This window comes from Nylanderia fulva, unplaced genomic scaffold, assembly GCF_048542155.1.
Source record: "Nylanderia fulva isolate GAGA-0341 unplaced genomic scaffold, ASM4854215v1 Scaffold9, whole genome shotgun sequence".
Taxonomy (NCBI): Eukaryota; Metazoa; Arthropoda; class Insecta; order Hymenoptera; family Formicidae; genus Nylanderia; species Nylanderia fulva.
Window position 1 is genome coordinate 482,464 of NW_028191026.1, and position 27,651 is coordinate 510,114.

The 27,651-nt window shown below is 33.2% G+C and overlaps 2 protein-coding genes across 24 annotated transcripts in view; one reads left to right on the forward strand and one right to left on the reverse strand.

Annotated features, from left to right (window-relative positions):
• LOC114946604 (uncharacterized) overlaps positions 1-27,651 on the forward strand; it is a 190,512-nt gene that overhangs the window by 114,042 nt on the left and 48,819 nt on the right. The window lies entirely within an intron of this gene.
• Positions 242-17,839, reverse strand: b6 (pentraxin-related protein b6). Of its 2 annotated transcripts, none has more exons than XM_029323205.2 (8): positions 17,777-17,839; positions 14,327-14,619; positions 9,676-9,781; positions 7,317-7,531; positions 3,976-4,075; positions 2,945-3,159; positions 2,318-2,659; positions 242-1,627 (listed from the first exon to the last, which is right to left on the reverse strand). In XM_029323205.2, exons 2-8 carry the CDS (start codon positions 14,588-14,590, stop codon positions 1,250-1,252), a joined length of 1,620 nt encoding a protein of 539 aa, XP_029179038.2. In that variant the 5' UTR covers positions 14,591-14,619; positions 17,777-17,839; the 3' UTR covers positions 242-1,249. The 2 variants fall into 2 exon arrangements, with proteins under 2 accessions (XP_029179038.2, XP_029179037.2); XM_029323204.2 differs by having other exon boundaries at positions 17,616-17,830.

The window sequence follows — 27,651 nt, forward strand, 5'->3', positions numbered from 1 at the left end:
ATTTGATGTTGGATTCAAAATCGGTTACATTTAAATTATAATCGTTACTGCACACTTTTTTGAGAATAAGTTATTGGAGTGGAGTGAGTTATTGAAAGAATAAGAAAACAAAATCTCACAATAATAATATTATATGCAAGATATGATCAAAAAAATTACTGATATTAATAATATCTGCTATAATATATGCTCTTCTTTAATATATACTGCTTTATATACTGCTAATATACATATACTGCTGAAATGTTGATATATAAGGATGAATTATAAATGAAACATAATACAACGGCTCATAAAAGTTTATTTAGCATACATTATATGTATGCAAAATGTCATTAGGGCTAAGTCTTGAATTTAGGCGACCGAAGCGTAGGTCGCCGATCGATTAAGGCGGTTTCCGTCACGCAGTTAAGTTCTCCTTCGTGTCGCCTAAGGTTAATCGACCAGCACGCATTTTAAAACCGCGATGAGTATTCTGTTGAGAATGCTTGTTATTATTAGTGATCAGTTTCTTCAACTTACAAACTAATATCGTCCTATTAGACCGACTACGCATACTGTATTTTACTAATGAATATTTCTCTTAATTAAATTCTGCTTTTATACATTTTATTGAGACATTTAGCTCAATTAGTCCTTAAACATTTAAAATTACTTTATATTATTGCATATTTAAACGAGAAAAAATTTTTAGCTTAACTTTTTACCAATGTGATATAATTATTATAAATTATTTAGAAACGTATAATTGATTTGAAACTCATTATAACATTTGTGGAATCTTTATACAGTTAATCTTAAACGTTATAGATTAATTGGACAGAAATTGCAAATAAATATATTCGGCAAGATATTGTCACGCATAAATTTTTTCATGGCAATATTCTTGGCATGTTCGAATGTTTATAAATGCCAACATTTACGAACATAACACAGAGAAAAATAATGATGCATCATCAGAAAATGATGTGCATATGTCAAAAGAAATGAATTAGTAACGAAAAAAAAAAAAAAGAAATTAGAAGATTCGAGTGACAAATATCTTCACCCGACGACTAAAGATACTCGGCAAGCTAAACATGGCGTGGGATACCTGGGAATGTTTCGGTCTGTCGTCGACCGCTTTAACGAAGCGCTATCAGTCGTTATCAGCGCGGTATTTCGCAGATGTCTTTCTCCCTTGAGAATTCACGCGAGAAACGTTCGTAAATGTCAATTTATCACACCGACTCGTTGTCGGCGAAGAGATTTAGAACGCTTTACACGCCGGTACAGCTGGCGTGTAAAATGCTCCGGAATAGAGCTTCTTGGGCGCCGTTCTCCAGCCTATGATCAATACTTTTTCGAACGGTTCCTCGGTGCAGCCGTCACAAATGTCCATCACTTGTCTGACCTCGCCTTCAGCGGGTTCCCGTTCGTCCTCTTCGTTCGTATCCTTGGTCAATTGCAACCCGAAGCTCGTTAATCCCGTGAAATAGTCGTTGTCCAGATTCTGAGGAATGGAGTATTCGTCGTCGTAGAGCGATCCGTCACTTAATTGCAATAATCCTCGTTTCTTCTTCTTTTCGATTTCGCGTTTTCCCAGTTTCTTGTCATCCGCCACTTCTGACTTTGGTACGAAGGATACCTGAAAATTCGAAAAAGGAAACGTTATGTAATAAATAGAAATTTAAAGAATGCTTGTATATATTAATAATAAAACTTGACTCTCTCTCCCTTAAAATTTTCAGATTTTGATTCGAAGGCTTTTTTAGAAAAGTTTTAATCGGATGTTATTGTAGAAAACGAGAGAAGAGTGTAGAATAATATTATAAAATATATATAAACTTATTATGAAGTATATATATAAATATATAAGATCTTTGTAAGTCAATATAAATTTTTTAACTGTGAAAGTTTATTTGAAAGTATAAAAGTTACTAAATGCGCGGCAAATCTTTTCGAGGTAATACAATAAAAAAATCTTGAAATTTTCGTGCAAGCAAGTCGGAAAGAATGTATTCACCGACATTAGATTATTTCCACTCTGATTCACTGTAATCTTTTAATTTCCTACGTCAAGTAGGTCGAAACTGAACCAACTTACAATTTAATGCTGGCTAAGAAATCTCCGAGATTTTCACGAACAAATGTTTAAGCTGCTAATAACTTTCAGTTAAAAAGAAAAAAGGATATATTGTGAAAGGTATTGAAAGCAAGACGCGCATATAAACGAGGTGTAATAAATAAGAGACTAGAAATTACAGAAAATATCTTGTTAGACCGTTTTCTATCCTTAAATCGACACGCGAATTAATTTCGACTTAATTGCGCTCACCTTGGAAATCCCAGTTTTCGAAGTTTTCTCGGTATCTCTTTTTGCAATTGATTTCTTTGGTTCGGTCAGACTCGATATTACCGTTTCGTCCTTAATGTTTCGCTTCTTAGAGTCACTCTTCTCTCTCTTGAAGAGATTGCGATAGGGCCCGTCTGCGAAAATCGACGACTGCGATGGGCCGAGGAATTGTGTCGATGCGGGAGGGAAGGATGTCGAGAAAACATCGAGATTTAAAGGCGGAAGTGGCTGTGGTGGCGATTCCGGTACCGGTGGTAACGCCGGATGCCGGATGGTCAGGCCGTTTTGTACGATCTGAATCGGCGCTCCTGGATTGATCTTCACCTGAAACGTTAATTCGCACGTGGGTAGACATTCAAATAACACGTGTGACGTCTGAGAGCGCGAGGCGTATGTCTGAACGAAAAAAGACAATTATAAAAACTTGGAGGAGACGAGCTAATGACGTCTTCATTTTTCATACATCCTTCATACGTACGAACCCGCCTTTTAGACGCCTCCGCGTTATTTACGGTGACGCTAATTAAGGAACGGAACGAAGGTAATTAGCTTGATGACACGGCACACGCGCGCTCTCGGATGTAACAAAGTGAGGGAACGTGATTGTACTTGTGTATTGATCTGTCCTCCGGTGAGGTAGGGATGCGGTGGTAAAGGTGGTCCGGTTACAGGTGCTCGCGTGGTAGTTCTCGGCGTGTTATTACTCGTATCATGTTCGTAATGATGGGCGTGATGGTGCTTGTGATCCTTGTGCGCTTTTCCCGCGGTTAATGCTACTCCGTACAGCTGTACCATTGTCAGTTCTCCCAAGTAGCCGCCGGAACCTGGTAAAGAATCTTTTTCGTTATGACTCTATAACATTTCTTAAGAAAGCGATAGATTTTCGCCTCATATGTCAACTTATAAGTAAATACACGCAGAGAATTTTCTCTTAGAATTTACCCTGAAAATCATGCTAATCGTGGGATAATATGTGCTACTGGAATTTTATCAAAGTTTCTATCTACCATAATAAAAAATATTAATATTAGTATATAGTAATATTAATCAAACATATTTTATATATTATTGTGGTAAATATTTTAATCAGAGAAACTCTTGTAAAATTCTGCCAATACTATTTTGTCTCACGATTACTATATGAAGGTTCAGGGTAAATTCTCTCTAAAAGAAAATTCTGTGTGTTAAATCATATACATCATTTAAAAATTTTATTTTGACAGCACTAAAAAATGTTTCGTAATATATTATATTGATATTTCAAAATTATATACCTATATACACAATAAAAATATATTTAAACGAAATTTTGATATATGTACATACATATAAAAATATATCGGAAAATTGATTTAACTAATTGAGAATGTTAAATTTAAAGGAAATTTAAATATGTTCGATAATGTACAATATTACGTATGTAAAAGTGTATCGAAAAATATATTGATTGAACTAATTGAGAAAGTTAAATATAAAGGAAATTTTAAATATGAATTTGATATGATTAAAAGGAGCAGCTTAGAGTCAAGGAATTATTCATGCTTAAATATCATGTACGATAATTAGCACATTGTTAAAAAAAACAATAATGTTTGTCTCTTTATTTTAAAATTAGCGATATAACGTAAAAATATTCTTACCCAGTGGCGCGCCTTCACCCTCTAAGAAACCACCGCCCAGTTGTCGTTGCTCTTGACCGGAAATGGCAATTCCGCCGCCTTTGATAACATGTCCAACCAACTGGAATAAACAATGCAATTTTTTCGCATAACGGGATGATACAAAAAGATCTAAAGAGTGTTTTCCGATAATAGTCTTTTTACTCATTGGTCTAACAAGTGACACGTGCAATTAATCTGAAAATACAGTTTGTGACCTAACATTGATTTAATCGATTGCTCGAGAAAAAACGCAAACATTAGCTTTATAAACTACCGACGTAAATAGAATATATGTAAAAGCCACGGATTTTGCGTCCCCTACGCGCGGGATAGAAAGCACGTCCCCATGCTATATGAAAATTTAAATTGGTTTCTGTGTTCTTTTTTTTTTATTCGAATGTAACCTTGGTACGTCCTCGGACGAGAATATCGCGATATATGGAATTCTATATTTTTCCATTTCCCCTTTATTCTATTTCGTCGTTCATTCTTTCGCCATTTCGTTTCTGTCTGACACAATTTGAATACAGGAGACCACTATCGTCTTGACAGCTCCTGACGGAGCTGAACGGACAGTGAATTATCTCCCTAATTGCAAATCTCGCACTCGACAACTATAATTACTCTTGATGATTTATTATAATTTTCTTTATTTTAATTATTATAGTTATATAATTTCAGATCAGTATAAAAGTCGCTATTGGCTTCAGAATATATAATTACACGTGTCACTTTTAATTATTTCAATATGCCTTATGAAACATATTGAATTAAATTTCTGTAGAAATAAATTTGAATAGGAAGAAATAAATATTTTTTCTATAAAAAAACTTCTGACAGATGGATACATTTTTCATGACACGTTGCGTCTCTGTAAATGTTATATGCAGTTGGATGAGTAACTATATGCAGGTGTCGCGTTCAACGAAAAGCACGCTTTAAGTATAACAAAACCGCGATGACAGTGCACTCGACTTTCGCGTGGGAAAGGCACGGTTAAACGCGACACATTCGCGAACGTGACTCGAGTACAGAAAATGCCGGAAACACGCTCGTTCGAGAAATTCCTCGCGCGTTTAACATAAACGATAATTGAGAGAACTGTAATGTGGGAGCCTTATGAAATAAGACTTGCCTTCTCATGCCACGTTATGTTCGTGAATGTTTTTCTTATTCTTCTCTAGTACGCAATTACAGACATTTGCGGAATGTTAATCAAATTACGTAGCGATTATGTGAAATCGCACGCACAATAAATGTAACGCGTCTTTGCACTGCAAGAATTCAATCAGTCACAGATATTTTTATTTTAACGCGGAAGTCAAATTTCTTAAATTGCTGCATATAACTTGCGAGAGAAACAGCGTAGATTCTTTTCTAAAATATTTTCTATGATTTATTTTTGTATGCCTGAAATATATCACGTATGAAATATTCCGCGAAATTTTCTTGCACAAATTTTATATAATTTTACGTAAAATTTACTTTTCTACTTGCACGTAAGTACGTCACGTACTATAAAATATGAATTTCCGTTAGTTATTTCGAAAGATTAAATTTATCTTGAAATTTCAGTGCAGAATAATTTTGCGACATAAATACTTTAGCGGAGAAACAATATCAAGTACTAGAAAATAATAAGATATTTTATTTCGCTGAACCGTTGTGTTTTAATAGCATCTCTAATTTATTATACTTGTAAATTTTAATTTCTTTGAAAAATTAATTATTTTTCTACTTTTTAACTATATTTATATCACATAAAAATAGATAAAAAAAATAAGATAAGATCGGAAAGTTGGAATTAATAATTAGTTGACTTTTCTGCATCCTAGTAGTAGAGCTACGTGTATGGTCAGACGTACCTTCTATCTACAAGAATAATCACTCGTAGCGTGATATAGAAAACAACCGTTAATTAATGACCGTATTAATGCATTTATTTCGTGCGTGATGAGGTGTGAAATCTTATCGTCGTTGACATTCGCATCACGTGATTTTAACGTGTACTATAATTAGTAAAATGTAATGAGTGTACAAACATATCGTGCACGTTCCGATGTTACGCTGTTTTCTCAAAAGCCGATCATAATTATCTCTATTTTTATTTTACATTTGTGTTTTAAAAAAGCAGTAAATGAATAATATTAATATGACAGAGAAAAGAGAGAGATTGAATAAAAAAGATATTACAGAGGGAATCGAGTTTATCTCTTACTAATATTATTCATTATATTTTATTAAGCTTTTTTATACAGCCTGTCTCTATTAAATATTTATTATTTTTAACAATTATAACAATCATGCTGAGTTTATAATTTATCAAGTTTGCACTGTGTTTACTTGTATTATAATAAATGCGTAATTAATAGTCGTGCTTCCGGAAATTGTTTACGATTTTATCTTAAATTGCGCGATATTTATCCGTTTCTTAGATATAAAAAAGTGCAAGTCACAAACACTGCACATCACTCACAGAAAATAAAAAAATCGTAATGCGCGTTCTAATTAAGGTCAAATGAATATTAACATCCCTGGAGCTACATAAACGCGAGAACCGTTATTTTAACTTTGCAAGAATGACAAAACACGAGGCAGCGATTAGCAGGGGGGTATGATAATAAAAGCTTGATTCAAACACGAGAAACATTCGCTTTTATTTTTTTTATTGGAGTATCAAGGACACTGCGCCACGATTTATGCTATTGCACAAGAGAGAAGTGCAATAAGAAAAATCAACGCATTTCTTACTTATTGTATCATGATTTTATTGAACAGGCGATAATATCAACGAGTTTGCAATAAATACTTTGAATGATTCTGCTGAAATCCGTCATAAAGAACGAAGCATTATTTGTCATCCAATTAAAGTGAATTTTATGTTAACACAATTGTAATTTTTGAAGTGAAATAGTCAAATGTCAAGTTGCGAAAAATTGCGATAATTTATATGGAGAAAATTTTCTGGTAGAATTTACCCTAAAAATAAAGAAGAATTTTATAAGGGTTTCTCTGATTATAATCTTTACCACAATGAAGAATATGAATAAGTATGGTATGTACATCGTAAAATAAACCGAACATATTTTATATCTCATTATGGTGTACATATTTAATCAGAGAAACTCTTATAAAATTCTTCCAATATTGTCTCATAATTACCATGATTTTTCGGGTAAATTTTAAGAGCAAATTCTCTGCGTTACCTCGTTATTTTTGCTGAAGAAAGAATGATTCTCTCTTCGCCATTTCCGGGGGGGAATTCTATCTATCTACAAGGGTACGAGGTAGGGTCAAAACCAACTCAAAGTCATGCTTACCCTGTTGTTGAACCCGCGACCTACGCGCTCGTCGTTGACCCAGATCTGCCATTCCCCGGTTCGACCGTTCCAGCTCTGGCAGGAGTGGTACCACTTGTTAAGTCTCAGCGGATAATTCAATCTGTACAAGTTGTGACCGTTGACGTTGAGCATGTAGTACGAACTCCTCTGTGTATTTGCGACCCACGACAGTATTCCTCGTGGTTGATCTCCGACTGGAAGGTGCGAATTAATTCGTATGCAAAAGAGAGACAGGAAATCTTCTCGCGCAAATAAGTAGAACAGATGTACTACTATCTCCACTAGATTGTGAGATTACTAATGGAATCTGCACAGCAGATTCTCTGACAGCTTAAAGTGCAGTGTGTCCGTATTTCGTAATTTTCGTGCTTTCGCGTTAAAACAGTCAAGAGCTTTTTGCATTCTTCATATTTTGGGAACTTATTAACCAATTAAAAATTAATATTAGATTGTTATCTTTATTCACTGTTTTCAAAATCATTTTTAATTTATATTAATCATTTCTCCGATACTTGATAGTAACTATTACAATTATTTTTTGTTATGACTCTTTTATAATGTTTTTATGTATTATCGAGTCAATATTTCAAAAAGTTCCGTATTCAATTTTATTTATCGATTCATAATAAATTAATTTCTTAGTAACACGAATTTTATTAGAAATAAATTTAATTTTGACCGCATTATCTTATTTTTGGAAGATTTAAAAAATTACTTGTAGATGAAGAAGTTTTCTAATATGTGTATTGTAAAAATACTTTTATTTTTGATTACAATATATGATATATTTCTAGTAGTCCTATTGATTCTGGAAACCGAGAGACTTTTTTTTAGACACAAGCGAAGGGAGGGACTTATTGTTGGTGTATTTATGACACCGCGCATATCCGCCTATTGTCACGTATTCGCCCGTGTCTACGGAAAAAAGAAAGAAAAGAACAATCTGTGTGTGTATGCGTGTGTGTTCGCAACTTTCTACCACGGTACAAAAACTGCAAACCGCGCGGAACCTTTCTAAACTGCATATTGAAAACATAGCCGGACGACATCATTGTTCGCGCGTGAATAATAATGTGCACCGGCGTAAATCGATTCTTAACATGACGCGAGGAGTGGCACAGCTTGATGCATGACTATTTCTTACGAGGCTAATCCGCAAAAAGGAAACATGTCGGAATTGATTACGAAATGAGACTGTTATACCGCTTCTTTGACGTTTCAAGGATTATATTATTTGCTGTGCATCGTTTATATAATCACGTAAAACTTCATCAGACCGAAGTTAATAACAGTATTTTTTAATCAAACTTTGTTTCACACTCTCATTATATACTATAAAATAATTACCTACGTTATCGTATTAAAAACATTATTGTTCACCGTTATAATGGATTTAATAGGTACGTAAAAACAACGTAAGTACAATAAAATTCAAATATTACAAAAGCGGATTTGATCAATATTTGTACATATATGTATGTTTGAACTTTGTAATGTTTAAATTTCGTTAAAATAATTTTAGTTATAAAAACAATCTTTGCAAATAGAAAATATTATTTGTATTAATTTTGGATGATATTTTCGCATAGTCAGAGAGTCCGTGTTAGAGAAAAATTGCAACGGATTATTTTTTGGGTGCTGTATAAATATCATGAACATGTCGTATGCTCATTTTCAAATGCTGACAATTGAATTTACCTAGCTTCCGTTCATTTGCAAGTTTATTGTTTTCGTAATTTCCGCTGTGTTAGTAAACAATATATCAATTACGGGGAAACTAGGTCAACGACGAATTAACGCTCGACATAAAATTCGTTAATCAAACATGCGGTTCGCGCTGCAATTTATAACACCGCAAGTTTATGCAGCGTTTTTTTCAGCGGTAACGAGTTTCTAAAATTAAAAATGTTTATTTTTTCTTTTATATTTATTATATTTTAATTATAGATGAACGTGGGTAATTAAACGGTTATGTTGCAAGCTAATTACTTTCTTCCTTATGTGGTTCGCAGTGTTGGCTTTTATTACCGTGGAAAGAAAGTTGTATGATTTCCGTACCAAAATGTTTGATAAGAATTTCTACGTAAAAAAAAAAAAACATTTTAAGTAAAACAATATAATCCTATATTTTTATTCTCTTGTATAAGGAATTTAAGATGTTTTATGATTAATTCGCATAAAGAATTTTTGATACAATTACTGGATAAATTTAACGCGCGGAACTTTGGACGATAAATATCCGGCGGGCTCTCTTTCGCTTTCACATCCGATATATTTCACAATACGATATTTACAAGGTGAAAGGAGAAAGAAGCGAGTTTAAGTAACGCTTACTCACCTGCGTAAGAGAATAGAGGATGGTTGTTGGAGTGATTGTAAAATTTCGTCCACATGCAAAGGGTGAACTCCTTCAGATCCGGCAGATCCGTCTTGTAATGGATGTACTGGAACAGAATGAGAGATAGCTCGTTAGATCGTGTCGGCGGGTGACGTTAATTTCGTGCCTATCGCGATTTAAATTGTCAATTCTCCCGGTGTATATATATATATATATATATATATATATATACACAGAGCGAAGATTAATGTGCACTTCGTGATTTAATCGCCGGATGCGCACTTCCGCGTATCACATCAAGCCTTACATTATTAATCGTCGGCATCGATCCCGCCGCGATATGATCTCTCACTAAAACGCACGTTAAAGTAAAGCTCGTCTCTGGCCGAGCAAACATCCCCTCGGATATGCGATCGAATAATCACGGTATGCGCGAGACAACAGCTGTTGTTGGATTCAATGTGGATAATTGCAATTTGATATAGACATTCGAGTTTACATCTTTGCAGTAAACGATCCGTCGAATAATATTATCAAATCGAACAGAGAAAAATACATGCAAGCATAAGTGTATACGTATGTATTTTTTTCATTTGGGACGCGAAATTGCAACAATGATTGCACTTATTTAATTAATTAGTCACACGAATGTTGACGTGCTACGCTTAATTAAATTTACGTACGACATTTTCTGAGTCTAGAATGGAAACTAAATATACTGATAGAGTATATAAACGGTAAATTATATATCTTAGGGAATAAAATTGTCTCTTGCACGCGGAATTGTAAAATAACAGACACTCGCGTTTACCATGTTTATTGTATTGCTACTCCAAATATAAATGTCTCTCAATATGAAGCATTAATATAACAAACACGAACGAATTATGATGATTACGGAAGAAATATAAAATATAAATAAAAATGTAATTTATTTTTTAGAATAAAAATTGAAACATTTTATGTTAAATAAATAAAATTGGGAAGCTATACTTTATACAAAAATATTACATTTTAATATCAAATATGATTTCTGCATTCATTTTTTCGTATTTATCCTTTTTTAATTTGCTCCGTCAGCGGAAGATTTTGCTAAATAATTTTTTTTAAATTAGAGATGTAATTTTTTCGCGTTTCTATACTTTACATTTAAAGAAGCAATTTTTTTTATATCACATTTCCAGCTTTCACAATGTGCTTTCAGAAAATAATAGAGCTCTTTTAAACATCTTTTTCTTCGAATGCCATTCGCGAAGAATTTTTCAAAACGTGAGAGTGCACGCTTTTTCATCGATAATTGTGCGAATCCACGGTTAATCGATTACGTCGTGCGTTATTGACGCGAGAGAGGCATAGCTTCTTGGGCGCGAATAATTTCTCCGACAGGAGAGCTCTGGTGTATATGGAGAGCAGATTTCGCGAGCCAAAAACGGGCCGCAAAATCGCGGCGGCACCAACTGCGGTCGAGATTGCACGTCCAATTCCTTTTACGGTCGTCAACTCGCATAAACTCGCCTATACTAAGTACTATATAGAAATACGCGCGTCAACGCGCATTACACTCTCCGAGTAAGGACCTGACAGGTAATGTTTCAACCGACCTCTAAAAGGGGGGACCTCGTAAATTTGACGAGCAGGATGAAATATTCAATCGTGTATATCCAGTGAGATGCGCTCACTCAATTTCCTTGCATGTGTTTGCATTAAAATGATTTGTATCAGCGATTTATATGATTTATCGATATGCCAAGCTGTAACGTCACACCATCATTTATACGCATGTGTGTATGTGCGTGTCTCTCTCTCTTTTTGTACTTAATTCTTCCTAGATGTCTAAAATTATTGATACTTGAAGGAGGAAAAAAATTATGAAGTATATAACGAGACAGAAATGATTTTTTTAATTAAGCAACAAGATACGTTCGATGTTACGTATAATAAGGTAAGATTCTAAGCTTCTCTCTTGTTAAAAAGAAAAAAAAAACTCGACTTCAATTCTGTACGGTAATTTATTCAAATAAATGTTTCTCATTAGCGCGCCGAGATCTGCTCGGAGAAAAACTATGAAACACAAATCTATCTTGAGATAGTAATTTCATGATTCTAAGCACATGTGCATATTTCCTGTGGAAATGCGTTTTCGCCACAAAATCAATTGGTTCCGCTGCTGTGTATCTAGCTCGACTGGCATTTTGCACGAAATCTATATCGACATCTAATGCGATTTCCGTTTTCTCCGCGTGATTAATTCGCAAATCGCTTTTCCACAAATTTGTCTCGGCGATCGCGCTTCTAATATCCCGTCTGACATTATCGATTATCATTCCGGGCCGAGGCTCCGATCGCGTCGACGCGATCCGTTAATTGTGACAGGGGAGAGAACGAAGTTGATGAGCGATCGCGAATGATAGCAGGTTGCTGGAGAAGATATATAATTGCGTGTAACGATCGTAGAAAGTCATACGGCGGACAGGCTGGCTTTGTTCCGCTCGCGAATCCTCTCATTTGCGATTGGCAATTTCGCGACAGTATCTCTTTTCCCTCATTTGCAGCTGCGCAATCAATGCCGGCTCTCCTACGTCCAGTCCAAACGATCTTTCGATGATATTACTTGGCACGGATCTTGATGAACGGAGAAAATGTGCCGTTCGTCTTCCATCGCTCGCTTTCCATCGCGTTCGATCTTATCCATGCCGATCGCATCGATAGATTATCTCTTCGAGAATTGTCATAGATTGCGCGAAAGTTTGAGCGAAAATTTTATATCTTTGCCATTCTTTGCTCTTTCTCTTGGATTGTCTTGACGGATTTAAAGAACAAACAAGACTGTTCTGTTCAATTATTATCATAAAGGCCATATTAAATAATAATGGTTCTTCAAATTTATTAGGCTTATTAAATTTTATATCGTATAAAAAATATATGTATATATGTATATATATTTAGCGTTTTATTAATATAAATGTAAAGCTGATTATTGTTTTAAATATTTCAACTTGCGGTTTAATAAGAGATATAAATAATTATAGGTATATTTTCGAACAGCTGTATCGGTGAGAAGGCTATTAAAATCGCCATTCTAAATACATAAACCGGAATAGTTTAACTTCCTTTCTCTTTAAGTGAAGTCTATAGTCACAGCGTCTTTCGTGTAATAATTTGATCGAGCAAAACTTCTTTCATCTGAATATTAATTAACATAAAATATCACAATATTACATAAAAATGTATATCTATCAAAAATATGGAAATGATTATTCAATAGTTAAAATTTATAGTATATGTCTATTGTAGAATACGATAGAGATTTAATACATATAAAACAATTAAAATATGTACAAAGTTATAAATAATAATTTTTGTTGCTGGAAAGCGCAATTTATCTTTACTCCGCTTCCGCTAATCATCTCTCTCTATGAGCTTACGATTTATTTCCCGGCTGTTATAAAAAATTTACCGAGGAATATTGCCGCTGCTGCATCAGATGAGTGAATAATTTACCCAGAAAGAACGTTCGCTTTCTCGACTACGAGTTTACGTTAAAAAAAGAACCGCTCCCGTATTCTATCTTTAACGAACCTTACGAGAGACGGCGGCGAATTAAGTAAATCGATTAGGAATCAGATGTAACGATTTCGCTTTTTAGAATCGTAACGAACGGTATAAAAAAAATTCAGAACTCGTTTCGAGATTACGCCCGGAGGGATTTGGTACCTCGAGAGAGTGTTTTCTCCTACTTTCGTTGTCATTTCGCTTGCACCGCGAATCTCTTGGTCAGTTGCAATGCCAATGCTCTCTCTCTCTCTCTCTCTTTCCTTCTTTCCCTCTCTTTTCCTCTTTTTCTCTCGAGCGTAAAATGCGCTTCACGTAGCATATGAAGTACAGAATTCCGTTAACGTTAGTCGCACGCGAGACGTGGATCAGGAAGAGTGTAGTTACCGTGCCGAGGAAATTGCTGTAACTTCTTGCAATTTATTTAACGAGAACTTACTTTTATTGCAAGAAATTTTGTTAATAAGGAAAATTTGAAATTCACCGCTAAATCAATTGATAAAATTGATAATTTTTCATATTTTAAAATATTGCATTCTCCCTATATATTATAATGCTATAATTTCAATCGAAATTATAGGCTACACCTACTATTATGGAATATACTATCTTTATCTTCATATTCACATCCAATAATATTTTACCGTGTAATTATTTAATCGAAAATTCCTAATCACAAAATTACAAATTGTGGTCATGTATCAGATGACCCCGAAATTATACTATAATTTGCAACACCTCAATTTCCAATTACATTATATCTAATCTGTAAAGCAATTTGTATTCGGCAATAACCACTATCCACATTTCCCGATACGTGAACGGAACAATAATATCGATATCGCGAAACTAGAACATATAACATTGTTCTACGTCTAAATAAACATACTGCAAATGACTTAATTGATCGTTCGCCAATATTATTATCATAATTATTCTCATCTTGCATACATCTATATTTATGCCATATATATTTTTTGTACGACGATTCTTTTCCATTGACATTTTTCCTTTCATCTCCATCGATATAATCGTTATATATATAAATGTAGAAAATAAAGAGCCATTATTGCCACAATTTTCTCGGTAACCTACCTACCTCAAAATACAGCTGCTGAGTCATGGCGACTTTGTAAAGGGAACATTTGTTCGTGTCTTGGTCGTGCGACAGCAGCAAGTGATGAGAACCGTCCACGTCGTAGAGCGTCTGCGTAGGCGCATTTTCGAAAATCGATGCCTCCTGATGCAGAATGCTCGCGCCGACGTTGTGGGCCGGCAGAACCGGTCTCCAGGACGACGAGATCGCCTGCGCCACGCATGAAAACGCAATGAAAGCAGCGTACGCGAGCACGATCGACGTCATCTTCGAGCGGCCCGTTCCTCTCGAGCTACCTGCAAATTCACAGACCGAACTTGCATTTAGGCTCCTTCTATTCCAATAGAAATTCTTTGCCATCCAAGATGCTCCATTCGGGGTGTCTAACGCTCAGGGAGATCTCGAAAACCTGGCATTGTCAGGGAATTTCAAATAATTCAAAATATCAACTTTTCCTTGACTCCCTGCACGCTAATTTTCTGTGTTGTTCAAAATCGATTCGTCTACAGCGTGTTTGTTCATTTAGATTTTTATCGTCCTGTTATTTTTTTATTTCAATGTGTTTAATAGAGATAAAACAAAAAAAAATTGATATATAAATAAAAAAGGCGATTATCGAACGTAATACCGATTGTATAATTGATTTAAATTTTTCTTTTTTTAACTTCCGTATATATGCAAATGATATATTTGGAAAAAAATAATACTAAAATGTCAGGGAATTTTTGTCATTGAGTCTGCTGGACACCCTGTCTATTTTACCTAAAAGTATCCAATAAACATGTGACATACATATATTATTTTATAGAAAATTCTGCTTTAAACTAGGAAAAAAAATAATTGACATCTTCGTGTACTACTGACACGAAACTTTACATCATTGATTGCTCAGTTATAGGTAAATCCGAAGGAATAAATCGCAAATCATGCGTGCGGATTTCTTTGGTCGGTTCGTTAAATCGCGGATTTACGACTGCTCGATATTACATTGCTGGGTGTGGGGAAACAAATCCTGGGAAAGTTATGTGGAATCGGATTCCGATGGCCACCACCTCGCGACTGCTAAATACAATATATGTTATATATAAAATGCAGAAAAAGAAATACTCGGCGCGCACGCAACAGCATCATTTCGTTGCGAAATTTCATTCAGGCGAGCGTGACGAACGCGTTGTGTACCGCTTAAGAATGCAAGAATCGCGACGATAGTATCGCTACTTTTTTTCCATACTATTTGTATGCGAGAACACGCGATATTTCTTATCTCATTATCTGTCGAGCGTCTTCGAGATGCCACGATATAGATATCATGGTTAAACGGCCTCGCGAATGAGATTAGACCTAGATACAAGTAGAACTAACAACAGCTAACTTTCTGCATTTTTTTTCTTCGCGTATCTAGATCTAATTAACGTCTTTCGCTAACTATGTTTATACTCGAACTTGGCTTCCGAAATTATAATTTGATTTCGGTAACCGAACTTGAAAATAGGATCATTGGATATTTATTCATCTACAATTCTATTTTCGCCCATTTGAATTTTCAATTCAATATATTTCTACTGTGTGTTAGCTTTAACAATAATGTTTACCAATGGGTCTGCAAATACAAACACAATCGGCTTCGTTATATTTACATTTATATAAGTAGATATTTCAAGACGATTCGATATCGGAATCGCACTTCCTGACACGCTCTTTTACGTAACGTATATATCTGCCTCACGCTCGTAAAGTCGATGGAAACGGCGGTTTGTATACGGAAAACGTGAAACTTGGAGTCGCGTAAGAAGCAGCGGGACTGGATTTTACGATCGGTATAAATCGCCGCTTATTAAACCTCGTTGTTCATCGCGGCGGTTTGCCAACGTGTGCGTCTAATAACGCGCTAATAATTTCCTAATTGCGAATCGTCATTACGCTAGAACGCGTTCCTATATTTTAAGCTCTGCAGAATTGGATCGGAAAATTTAATTTAAATTAATATTTGACGTGAAATAAAAATAAGTGTAACGCATTAATATTAATATACATCTATACGTATATAATGTTTTTCTTTAATTTAAAAGAAATAATACAATTTTATTGGAAAAAATAGATATCTATGGAATCTTAAATTATCAAAATATTAATTGTAAAATATTTATACAATATTAAATTATTCATATTTTTATATATTTTAATCACCGCGTAGAAATTAAAAAAAAATTGTTACGTGTTCAATGTCGGTGAATGAAATCGAAGGCGAATTTTATATTTTGCTTCGAGATTGTAAACGGAACCGGTACAACGAACATTAAACCCAGATACGTCAAACGGCAGTGCTAACGGAACCGAAATGCGGACGAGGCAAAACGTAATCAACAACAAGCTAACTTCCGATATCGAAAGATTTATATATTCGACATAGAAACTTGTATTCTCATCTTTAAAACAATAAATGAAGTCTCACATGCTTAAATAACACGTTAGAAACTCAAAATGATTTATAAATTGAAAGTAAAAGTCTATATCTCAAATTAACATAATACAAAGTTTATTTTACACGCGATACAAATATTACAGTAATGCACGAATTTGACGGCGTAATTATATTTTATTAATATTCACGAAAATTTACTAGCACTTTATTCATTAATTAATATTCTTAAAATAATACCGGTTTATTACTTTTATTTTTAAAAAATGCACATTTTCGTCACTTATGTATTATTAAACTTTGCGCACACAATTCACTGTAATAATCTATTCTTTTTTATATGAGAGAGAATTTGTATCCCTTTGTGCGATTGTCTTGCACCGCTTATGTCAGCTGCATCATTTTCATTAACGGAGTCATTAATGCACAACTTTTCACTTTGTCATAAGAGCTTTTGACGTTATCTTGTGTAGAGTATAGATTGCAGTTACTTTGTAACACCATCGTGATCAAACAAATTGCGAGCAACAGTGAAAGCTATCAAAGCGAAAATTAAAATGCAGTGCCTTGAATATTCCGACGACGTAGAAACGATACCCTTTTGCATGTATCATGCCAATCTCCAGCCGGATTTATACAATGACATCACGTGTATATAAGCTTCCTCTTTGTAAAAGAAACGGTGCATGATATATATACCATCCTTGTGATATTTCAACATTATTATATTCGGCTAATATGTGCTTGTATTAATAAATAATTACTTACAGTAATTGGAAAAATAAATAATGGAAGAAAGGATTGATTCTGAATATAAAATATTTCGTAATATTTCGATATATCGAAGAATTGAAACAAAAACCTTCAACTTACCACAATTGAATAAAATGAAATCAAGCGATGGAGACACTTCCTCGAGAGATTCACAAGTAAATATATTTTTTTCGAGCACTAGAGACGATAACCCGCGTAAAGTTAACGTCCCATTTAAGAACCGCGATAAAGAGACTTATGTTCGCGCCTAGACAACTCACCCAGAGGTAGTGATCAGTAGGTTCTGCGCTATGGAGGGAGATAGATCCTCGCGGTTGTAGAACGGAAAGGTAACTGCCCGTTCGTTGAGCTGCTAAGCTCGCGGGAGGTACACACCTTTCCTCTACTTGATTGTCTGATACACCTTTTGCCTCTTGCCTCGCTCTTCCCCAACGTGGCCAGACGTCGTCTCGAGCATTTTTTTCGCTTGTGTGGAAAGTACGAATAAATTAGAATTGCCTGGACAAAAGCGCACTTTACTCCACGCTAATTCATCAAAATTTGCTTTCCTTATATGTAGGTACATTCTTGAATTTTTTATCCGTAAAAAATACTCGAGGAGTGGATATTGTGTCCACGTTTGACTCGCAATTTTGTAATGATGAATTTATTTGTTAGCGCGCATCTTTTAGCGCGTGAGAAATAAGATCAAATGAAGACAATAATGATTATTTCAAAAGAAATTACTATTATTGTAAATCTAGATTATGGTTTCTAATAGATGTTTATTCTCACATTGCTAAATAATGTGCAATTTTAATGTGCTGCTTAGCTTCATAATTAATAACATTTATTATTTGTAGTTTAATACTTTGTATCTTTTTTCTACTATGCGTAAGAATGTGGAAGCTAATTGAGATAAATAACTCGGCCTTAAGGCTAAGTGCAGTTGATGCAATAAACAAGTATGCAAGTATAATATGATACAGCGCAATAGCTCGATGTTTATTACATTTTTAGCTGATATGATCACTATGTTACAAACTATTTTCTTTGTCATTATTTATTTATAATATTTTATGTTTATTATTGTACAAATGTGTACAACTCAATTAATTTTATTTTTTTAAAACTCCGAAATTAAACGATTATTTAAAAATAAATTATTGAAAATAGCAATACACGTGACTTTTGTTACAATATTAAAATTTCTGCAATTCTACACATATAAAGAGATTATCAATTTTTACATATTCGGAACAAAATATTATATAGTATATCTGAAAAGTTATTTTTCCAAGGAAAACTTAGAAAATTTTCAAATATTACAAATACGCATGCTTTTTCAGTACACATTAAATAAATAAATGTGTTCACGTTTAATCGGATTATAAAATATATCTATAAAGTAACATATACGTGTTGTCGATGCTTATTTATTTGATTCCAAAAGATTTATGAAATATTTTTCTTACGGCGAAAGCTGCTATTTTATGACTGCAACTATTTTTAAATAATCACTTAATTTCACGATTTTAATTATATATTAAGCAAGGTGTTGAAATTAGTATACATATATTAAGCTGACGAGAGGCAATAGAAGATATATGAGAGGTAATCAACCGCTTTTTTCTCGATTACGTACACACTCGTAAGCCCGAAGAGACACACATTTCTCTTTGCTTTTACTTTCTACGGTATTTTACATGTTACGTGGCGTGTAATTGTCAAATATCTGATCGGGATGAGATCGAATTCCGTTTTAGAACAGGCCCGCATGTCGTGTGAATTTCAATTGAATAGATAATAACGCTAGATAGCGGCGCTTGCTGACAGTTTATCGAATCCCGTTGAAACGACATCGATCGATATATGTTATATATTATATACGTCAGCGATCCTTCTGCTATCGAGGTTTATCGAGTTATTTCCATATTCGCGATTGATTGCCGGAAGCCTTTATAGCGTCGTTTGCTCGCGAAACTAAAAGACACTTTTGAGACGCAAAGACGGCTACCTGAATAATTCGCATAATCGGAGATGACAGCGGATGTACGCATCGTCCAGTAATTTGCATACAAATTTGGCCGAGAGATTTCTCAACATAATCCAACTTCTTCCCGAATGAATATTGATGACGTCTTAATTTCCAATCGGCTTTCACAAAAATGTCAGAAAATTTGTATAACATATTATATATAATCGGATATGTTACGCAATGTTTGCTGTTATCTAAATCAAATTATATAGACGATCACCTAAATGAAACTTTGACGTTATTTTATCTTTATATAGATAATAAAAATATGTATTATTTATATCTGCATATCTTAGATAAAAAAAGTATTATATCTTTGCTAAATTATCTAGAATCATTTTCAGATATATTTGGTTTAGAATCATAGCACATATAAATACTTAAATATATTTTTATATCTCTTTTATAATTTACATTTTTTTTATAACTGTCTTTGCATAAGCAGTCTTCAAAATTATTATCTAGATGAATCGCCGTATAATTTTATCTAGATATATTTAAAACAAAATAATTTTCATATTTTTTTATCTCATTTTTATCCTAATTTTAAAATCACAACACTGATGTTACGCAATGGACGAATAATATATTCGACATGACAAAAAGCAGCTTCCTGACATTATTACTCGGGCGAAAAAAAATGAGGTTTCAAATTTAGACTCTCCTAAGGGACCGACCGCTAAAACGAACCGAAAGGACGCGATTGAGTATCGGAAATTCGGTCTACCTAGAGAAGGTGGACAGCCTCGACGAAGACATGGTGAACGTGTGACGTCACCGCGTGACGACCGCAATCTTTTTTCCCTGTCGGTGCTCTCCTCCGCTATAGAAAGTGAGCACCAGCGTAAAGTGTATCGTACATAGAGTATAAGAGAAACCAGTATAAAGAAATTGCGAAACATCAGACCCGAATATCCGGCTCTCTTCAGGTATAGCGGGAGGATGCCTCACGGCTAAGGACCGAACAATTATTCGATCCAGGCTGAGAACGGGCCGTAAAAGTTTCCTTTCTAGATTATAATAGAGCTACCTACGAGATTCATTATTTATCAAAATCGAAAAGCTTGGAGCTACGCACGTGAGTAGTCCTTTCTCTCATTTTACGCGTGATATCTTCGTTAAAAAAAAAATTATCATAAGATTTAGAAACATAAAATACTTTTTTAAGTCATTTAATTGTATCACTAAATGGTTGGAAAATTTTCATAATTTACAGACCTTATTTGGTCCTTTACGAATTTGAACATATCTTAAAATCTTGAACGAACGAGCCGGAAAAGTTTCCTTTCTAGATCATAACAGAGCTACCTGTGAGATTCATTATTTTATCAAAATCGAACCTTGGAGTTACATAAATAATGACGGGTATTATCACTTTTATTATTAATGATAATTATGTCAGTGTTCCGCGTTATACAAATTATTTCGCATATGATAATTAAATATTTTGTGACAAATTAAAATTAAATCAATTAATCACGTACAGAATATTCCGAGTGTTGAAAGAAATTTTTTTTAATATAAATTAAATTATAAATGGGTTCAATTTTTATTTGATAGATTTGATGATAACTATGATTTATTAACAACAACAAAAAAAGAAGATAATCTCGATCATTTCAATTAGTTTGAGATCTTAAATCAGTAATTTATCATAAGAAAATAGAAAGTTAATTGCTTTTTTTTTTTTACTTTTATTCTTTCTCGCATGATATACTTTTCATGCACTAAAGTTCATTGCATTATTGCGAATTCGGGCAATCAGCTTATTTATTTATAACTGACACGCCCGCGATATATCTCGTGTAATGACATCCTGCTCAGTTACATGTCGTGTAACTGGTGCCACATACGCGTATCGGCTTCGTCGGGTTTCAAAACCGGATTGAGAGAATGCACAATGCGGTTCCGCCAAAAAATCCTCTCTTTTTCTCTCTCTCTCCCTCTATCCCGGGATCGTCGATCGCGTTACATAAACCGTGTGCTACATGCAGGATCTTTCCCAACGCAGTCTGTGGTGGCAGAGAAAATCCGATTTTATCGGGTGCGGGCTTCCAAAGAGTTTGTCTGCCAGCGCGTTTAGGGGTTTCGCGCATTTCAGCGGGCATTTTAGCGTTTGAGGAATTATGACTTTATGACTCACTGACGTTTATTACGTTTATTTGCGCCATTCGGGATGCTAATGAGGGGAAAAGTGGAAGTGCTAAACGCTCGACCGACTGTGTTTCCCACGAAACTGAATGATCGAGTTGCGGTTCCGTTGCGACCTTCCTGTGTCATCGAAATTTATCAGAGCAACTCGTTACTCATCATCGCTCTCAATTTCATTCGTGATCAACTCATTCAGCTCGATCGAACTTGTATTTTATTGCTTTTACTTAACGCGTTCTCTATTTATTCAATAAATTATTTATTTTATTGTTATTTTATTATTTTATATTATTTATTTTATTTTATTTTATTTTTTCTTTTTTTATTTATTTATTTCTCGATTCTCAAGAATAGTTTATGCAGCATTTTCTGCAGTAGATTATAATTTAAATGGTTTCCTATTCATTGAATAAATTATTTATTTTATTGTTATTTTATTATTTTATATTATTTATTTTATTTTATTTTATTTTATTTATTTTTTTATTTATTTATTTCTCGATTCTCAAGAATAGTTTATGCAGCATTTTCTGCAGTAGATTACAATTTAGATGGTTCCCTATTTATTGAATAAATTATTTATTTTATTGTTATCTCTCTTATTATTTTTTATTTATTTATTTATTTATTTCTAATTACTATCGAAATGTTTATTGAAGCATTCTCGATTCTCAAGAATAGTTTATGCAGCATTTTCTGCAGTAGATTACAATTTAGATGGTGTTGTACGCGTTGTAACATAAACAGTGCGTAGACGGATAAATACACAATGCGTTGCAATTGCATTTACATTGCAAACACCCATGCGTTTTCTTGACACACTTTCTGCATCAAGCGCAGCGATGAAAACTCGCGTGGAAGACGTCTGATTATCAATTCGCCGCAATTGCCGTTACTGTTTTAATGCACTTGCATGTAATTTCACAAACTATTGCGGAATATAGTATATAATATTAGTCCATTTTGTTGCGTGTTATTTCTCGCCGGATGTGTGTCTAAAGGCATCGATGTAAAACAGTCATGCAATTGTTTAAGCATATACTCTCTTATGCTCTTTCGTGTTACACTAATTAGTTACAAGTGTTTTCAAATTAAAACAATGACGAAACATCCTTGATTTTGTCACGAACATTTTCCGACGTAGCGTTTACCTTTAATCAAGTTTTTTTTTTATAAATGAAACGTTTTATTTAATTAAAAGGTTTATTTTTACAATTAAAAACATATACCTTTTGAAAAATACACGAATAAAAATTTAAGAATTTGATCGAAAAAAATGCATAACATTAAAAACAGCTGAACATTTTACAGATAATTGAACTTACGTGCTATGTACGAGAAACTAGGAAGAAACGAGAAAGATTCTGCATTATATAATTTCGATGATCGTTTTATTAATTAGCAAAGGATTAATCGAAGCAAATTTCAAGCTCGTTGCACAACTTATGACGTAGCAATAATTACCATGAAAAGTCTAGACTCATTTGACCCTATCATTGCTTAATTGCAACGATTATCTGACACAGATAATCTGTACTAGTTTTGCCTATTTACGCGAGATATTAAATCTCAATGATGCATTTTGTGACGAAATTTATGTCAATTTTCGAATCGTATCTACAAGTTTAGGAAACTCTCTTTCATTCTCTGTAAACACAAGAATATAATTTTCGTAACTGTATTAATTTGCAGTGTTCGCCATTCAGATTGCGAAACAATAAATGCGTACTCTCGTGAAAAGAAAAAAATATGTAATTCCACCGACACTCTCTATATTTACAGCAGAGCGAGATTGGAGAAAGGGAATATCCTTGTACTTGATATTCATGCATTGTGAACACGTACATAATATACGCTTGTCGAAAGTCATTGAACGAGGTCAAACGGCTCACTGATACGTACTAGCCTTCGTACTTTTCGATCGAGCTTTTAATTACGTATGTGTTTTTTTTTTTTTCTCTCATTTCAAATCACCGATTTCTCTTAACGAGCTTCGACACGCACGGTCGGTTATAATAATAGGACCAATATAAATCCATCTTCCGCTCGCTAATAAATTACAATCTTGGACTCGACGGAAGTTACGATTCCAATTAACGTAATTTCCCGCTCTCTTGCTCGGAATTAAAATAATTTCCAACAAATCATTTGTACCTTTGTAGAATCAATTTGAGAATTTTTTATTCCAAAATTCTGAATAGATGAAGAAATTCAAAAAAATGCATATTTAGAAAGTCATTTTTCTATATATGTATATCTATCGATTTTCCGACAAACTAATTATACATTTTGCTTTCTTTTATTTCGTCGAAATAATATGGCTTTTGAGGTAGGCTTAATAACATGAATAGAAGATACATTGCGCTGCATAATTCGATAGCTTCGTTATCTGAATTGAAACAATCACGTATCTTTGGCGGAAGTCGGTCGCGATGTCCTCTAGAAAGAAAGTCTCTATTCAGACGAGCGTACAAGCGTAACTCTACAAGCGTATCTGTTTATCTATACTCTGATGTGAAGGGAAACTCGCGGGAAATGTTGAAAAAATGCAGATCTTTGATTGCCTTCCCTTTTCTTCTCTTCTCTCTCTCTCTCTCTCTTGCTCTCACCTATAGAATGCCTGTCTGAAACCAAAACGTTTCTCTTTTTATCAAATACCGGAAGAAACCGACAGTGTCGGCGAAAGGATGACTCTACCCTACCCTGGAAAACGAAAGTCGATCCGCGCATGTAATTATTATACAGAATAGGCTATACAGAAACGCGACCATGTATTTTAGATGGCGATGGTACTTGTTTGAGCATCATTAGAATTGGCCGATGTATCTTTGAGGAAATCTTGAGATACCGTCGTGTGTACAGACTACAGTATAACTTTGTTTATTTTTTAAAATTAATATAAATATTTATCATTCATATGTAATACGCCATTGCATGCATTATTTATAATTTTTTTAAATAATTCATACGCATTAAATTATGTTATATATATATTAATAATTAACATGCATTATTGATGCATTTTAAATATAATTAATATAAATTTCTAATTATATATAATTTGTTATGCATTATTCGTGAATTTTATAATTTTTGTCTCGACGGTATTTCAACGATGACAAAAATTATATAATTATTTATATAAGTACAGAAAAAATGTATATAGATATAAAATCACACATACAGAAAGGAAGAATTGTGATACGATCAGGGTAGTGCATAGTTTTGCAATCATATAAATGCTTCATTTATTTGCTCGTACAATTATTTTCAGTTTGTAATTAACCCGTTGCTCGGCTGAAGTGACGTTTACTACGTGAGTTATAATTATCCTTCGCTTGTTATCTTCTATAGCACTATCGGATAAGTACAAATTACAAGTCGTCGCGAATTAATCACACTCTTCTTCTCAGATCTATAAACTTCACAATAGAACATTTTTAATAGATCATAAATGTGCGCGACACGTCATTAAAAGTTTTATTAATAATAATAATAATTGCTATTTTATAAAGAGTATTTATAATGATCGCATGATGGGAGAAGTCAGTTATAGAAGTAGGCCACTCGCTTCGTTGAATGTGGAACAGCCTCATTAAATGCCACAAAAATAAATACGTAGATATTGCGACCAGCAATTAACGAATGGCGTTAAAACTTTTGTGTTATGTTGTATGCCATTACACAATAAGACTCCCGCGAATGGAATATATTTAATTATTAAACAGCCTGCTCAAATAAACCGCAATATTAATATGAATTTTTGTTGTATAAATTTTATTTGATTTTAACGCCTTTTTGATATAAAATATTTATTTGTACTGTTTGATACTGCAATATTCTCTTCTAACGTCGTTAATTTTTAACATTGCATTATAATGCAATACTGCATTAAATAAAGCTATAATGTAGTGGTGTATATAAATTAAAATAATGCGTACATGAATTCAATAGAATTCGCAAAGCAAAAGCTTTAATAAAGAATAATAACTTTTAAAACAGATATAAATATATCTTTAAAATAAGATATTTTTGTGATTATCAAATGTATGAAAAATATGAAACAAAATTACTAAATCTGATAAAATTGAAGATAATTATAAATTCAAACTAATGAATAAAATTATGAAAATGTAATTAAGAGAATATGTATACATAAACTTTTTCTTTTTTTATCTTTTTAATGGATAATTTATATATGCATAAAATGATATATTTTGTCTTATGTTCTACATTGTACAACATTTTTATTTTAATCACTTATTTGTGCATATGTACAAAACCTGTACTTGACTCACACACAATTACTATATGCAGCCTGATTTATGTTGTAATCGATATCTCGGTTAATCGCGGCAAAAACATAATCGATTTCTCTCTCTGTTAAATATCATTCGCGCAAAAATTTCCACGGAAAATGAAACTCAACGGCACGTGCATTCCGTAAGAAAAATTAACAACGGTTGTATTTTTATTCCAAATGAGGCAACTTGAATTCCGTTTCCATGTTGCACAACGTCGTTAAGAACAGTTCGAAACAATTCACGTTCATGCAATTTACCATATCAATGTACGGGTATTTTCTCTTTTCTTATTTCTTCGTTCATAAAAGAATCTCGATAGATTCATTTATATTCGATTCGTAAATTGTATGTGTCTTTAATTTTTTTGACAAAAATATATCTTCTCTTTTAAACGTTATTAAATCAACATTTTATATCAAAATAGTACGGACATAACGAATCTGAAGTATTTATTTGCAGAATTTTTTAACTAGGTCAGTAAAGTTTCCTAGGAACATAAATGAAACATAAAAGTGCATACATTAAACAATAAAATTCATGATGAATAGTAGATTGAATTTTGCAAACATGCTGAAAAATATAGCGCTATTCATTAAAATAGAAAGAGAGATATTGTTATCACGATCGTGAATGTGAAATAAGTGATTTTGGTGAAAGCGTATAATTTTTTTAGTTTTTTAAAAAGTCTGGTGAAATACACACAAGATGAATATACAATAAATATGTATACAATATACTGATTTATATGCTGATATATGCATTGTGCAAAATATGAAAGTTGTGAAATTTGTTGTGAATTGTAACATATACGTAATCTTTTTTCGCATAAAATTATTAAATTTTACAATATAAATATTCGTGCAAATTATATGTAGGTACATTTTTACCGCGTATAAATAAAAGTTTCTTTTGTCATATTTAATAAATAAAAGTAAGAAAAAAATTATAAAATTAATATGACAATTTAAGTTTAGCAACTTTAAAATAACAAACTATAATATTTAATATATTTCGTATAAAATGTCATCTTGTTATTATCATTTACTTGAACGGTCTTAAAGTCTTGTATCAATTATAGTTGTCAAAGTGGTTGGACTTGTTCATATATAATTTCAGAGATGCGGATGAGTGGATATATCATACGCAGTTTTTAGTTACGCACGTTATATAAATACGACGCTTGTCATTATGCGGGATAGTTATTTCGGATGGACGCGAATATCGCGATGTCGTGTAAATGTTGTAATAGAAAGAATTACATATTTCGCACACACATGATTACGTATCGCTTGAGAGATTCTCATTCGTTTTTTTTTTAAGTGGCGAAATTAAATTTCTCTCATATCCTTGAAGCTATATCACGCAATGTTGTATAATTGCTACAAAATTTATTGCATTAGATTTGAAATAGTGAAAACTAAAATAAACTTGACAGAAGATGAGATACATATATTTTAAATTATGTATATGTAGCAGCCACACCGTCATTTTTCATTTATCGAGATTTTAAGATTTAAATTTATTTTATTCGAAAAGGGGGACAAGGTTTAAAAAATGTTTTATTTACTAGAATAATTAGAACAATATGGTTAAAATTATATAAATTGTATTTTAAAAGGAGAACATTTAATAGATGTATTATTCTATATATATAATGCTATTT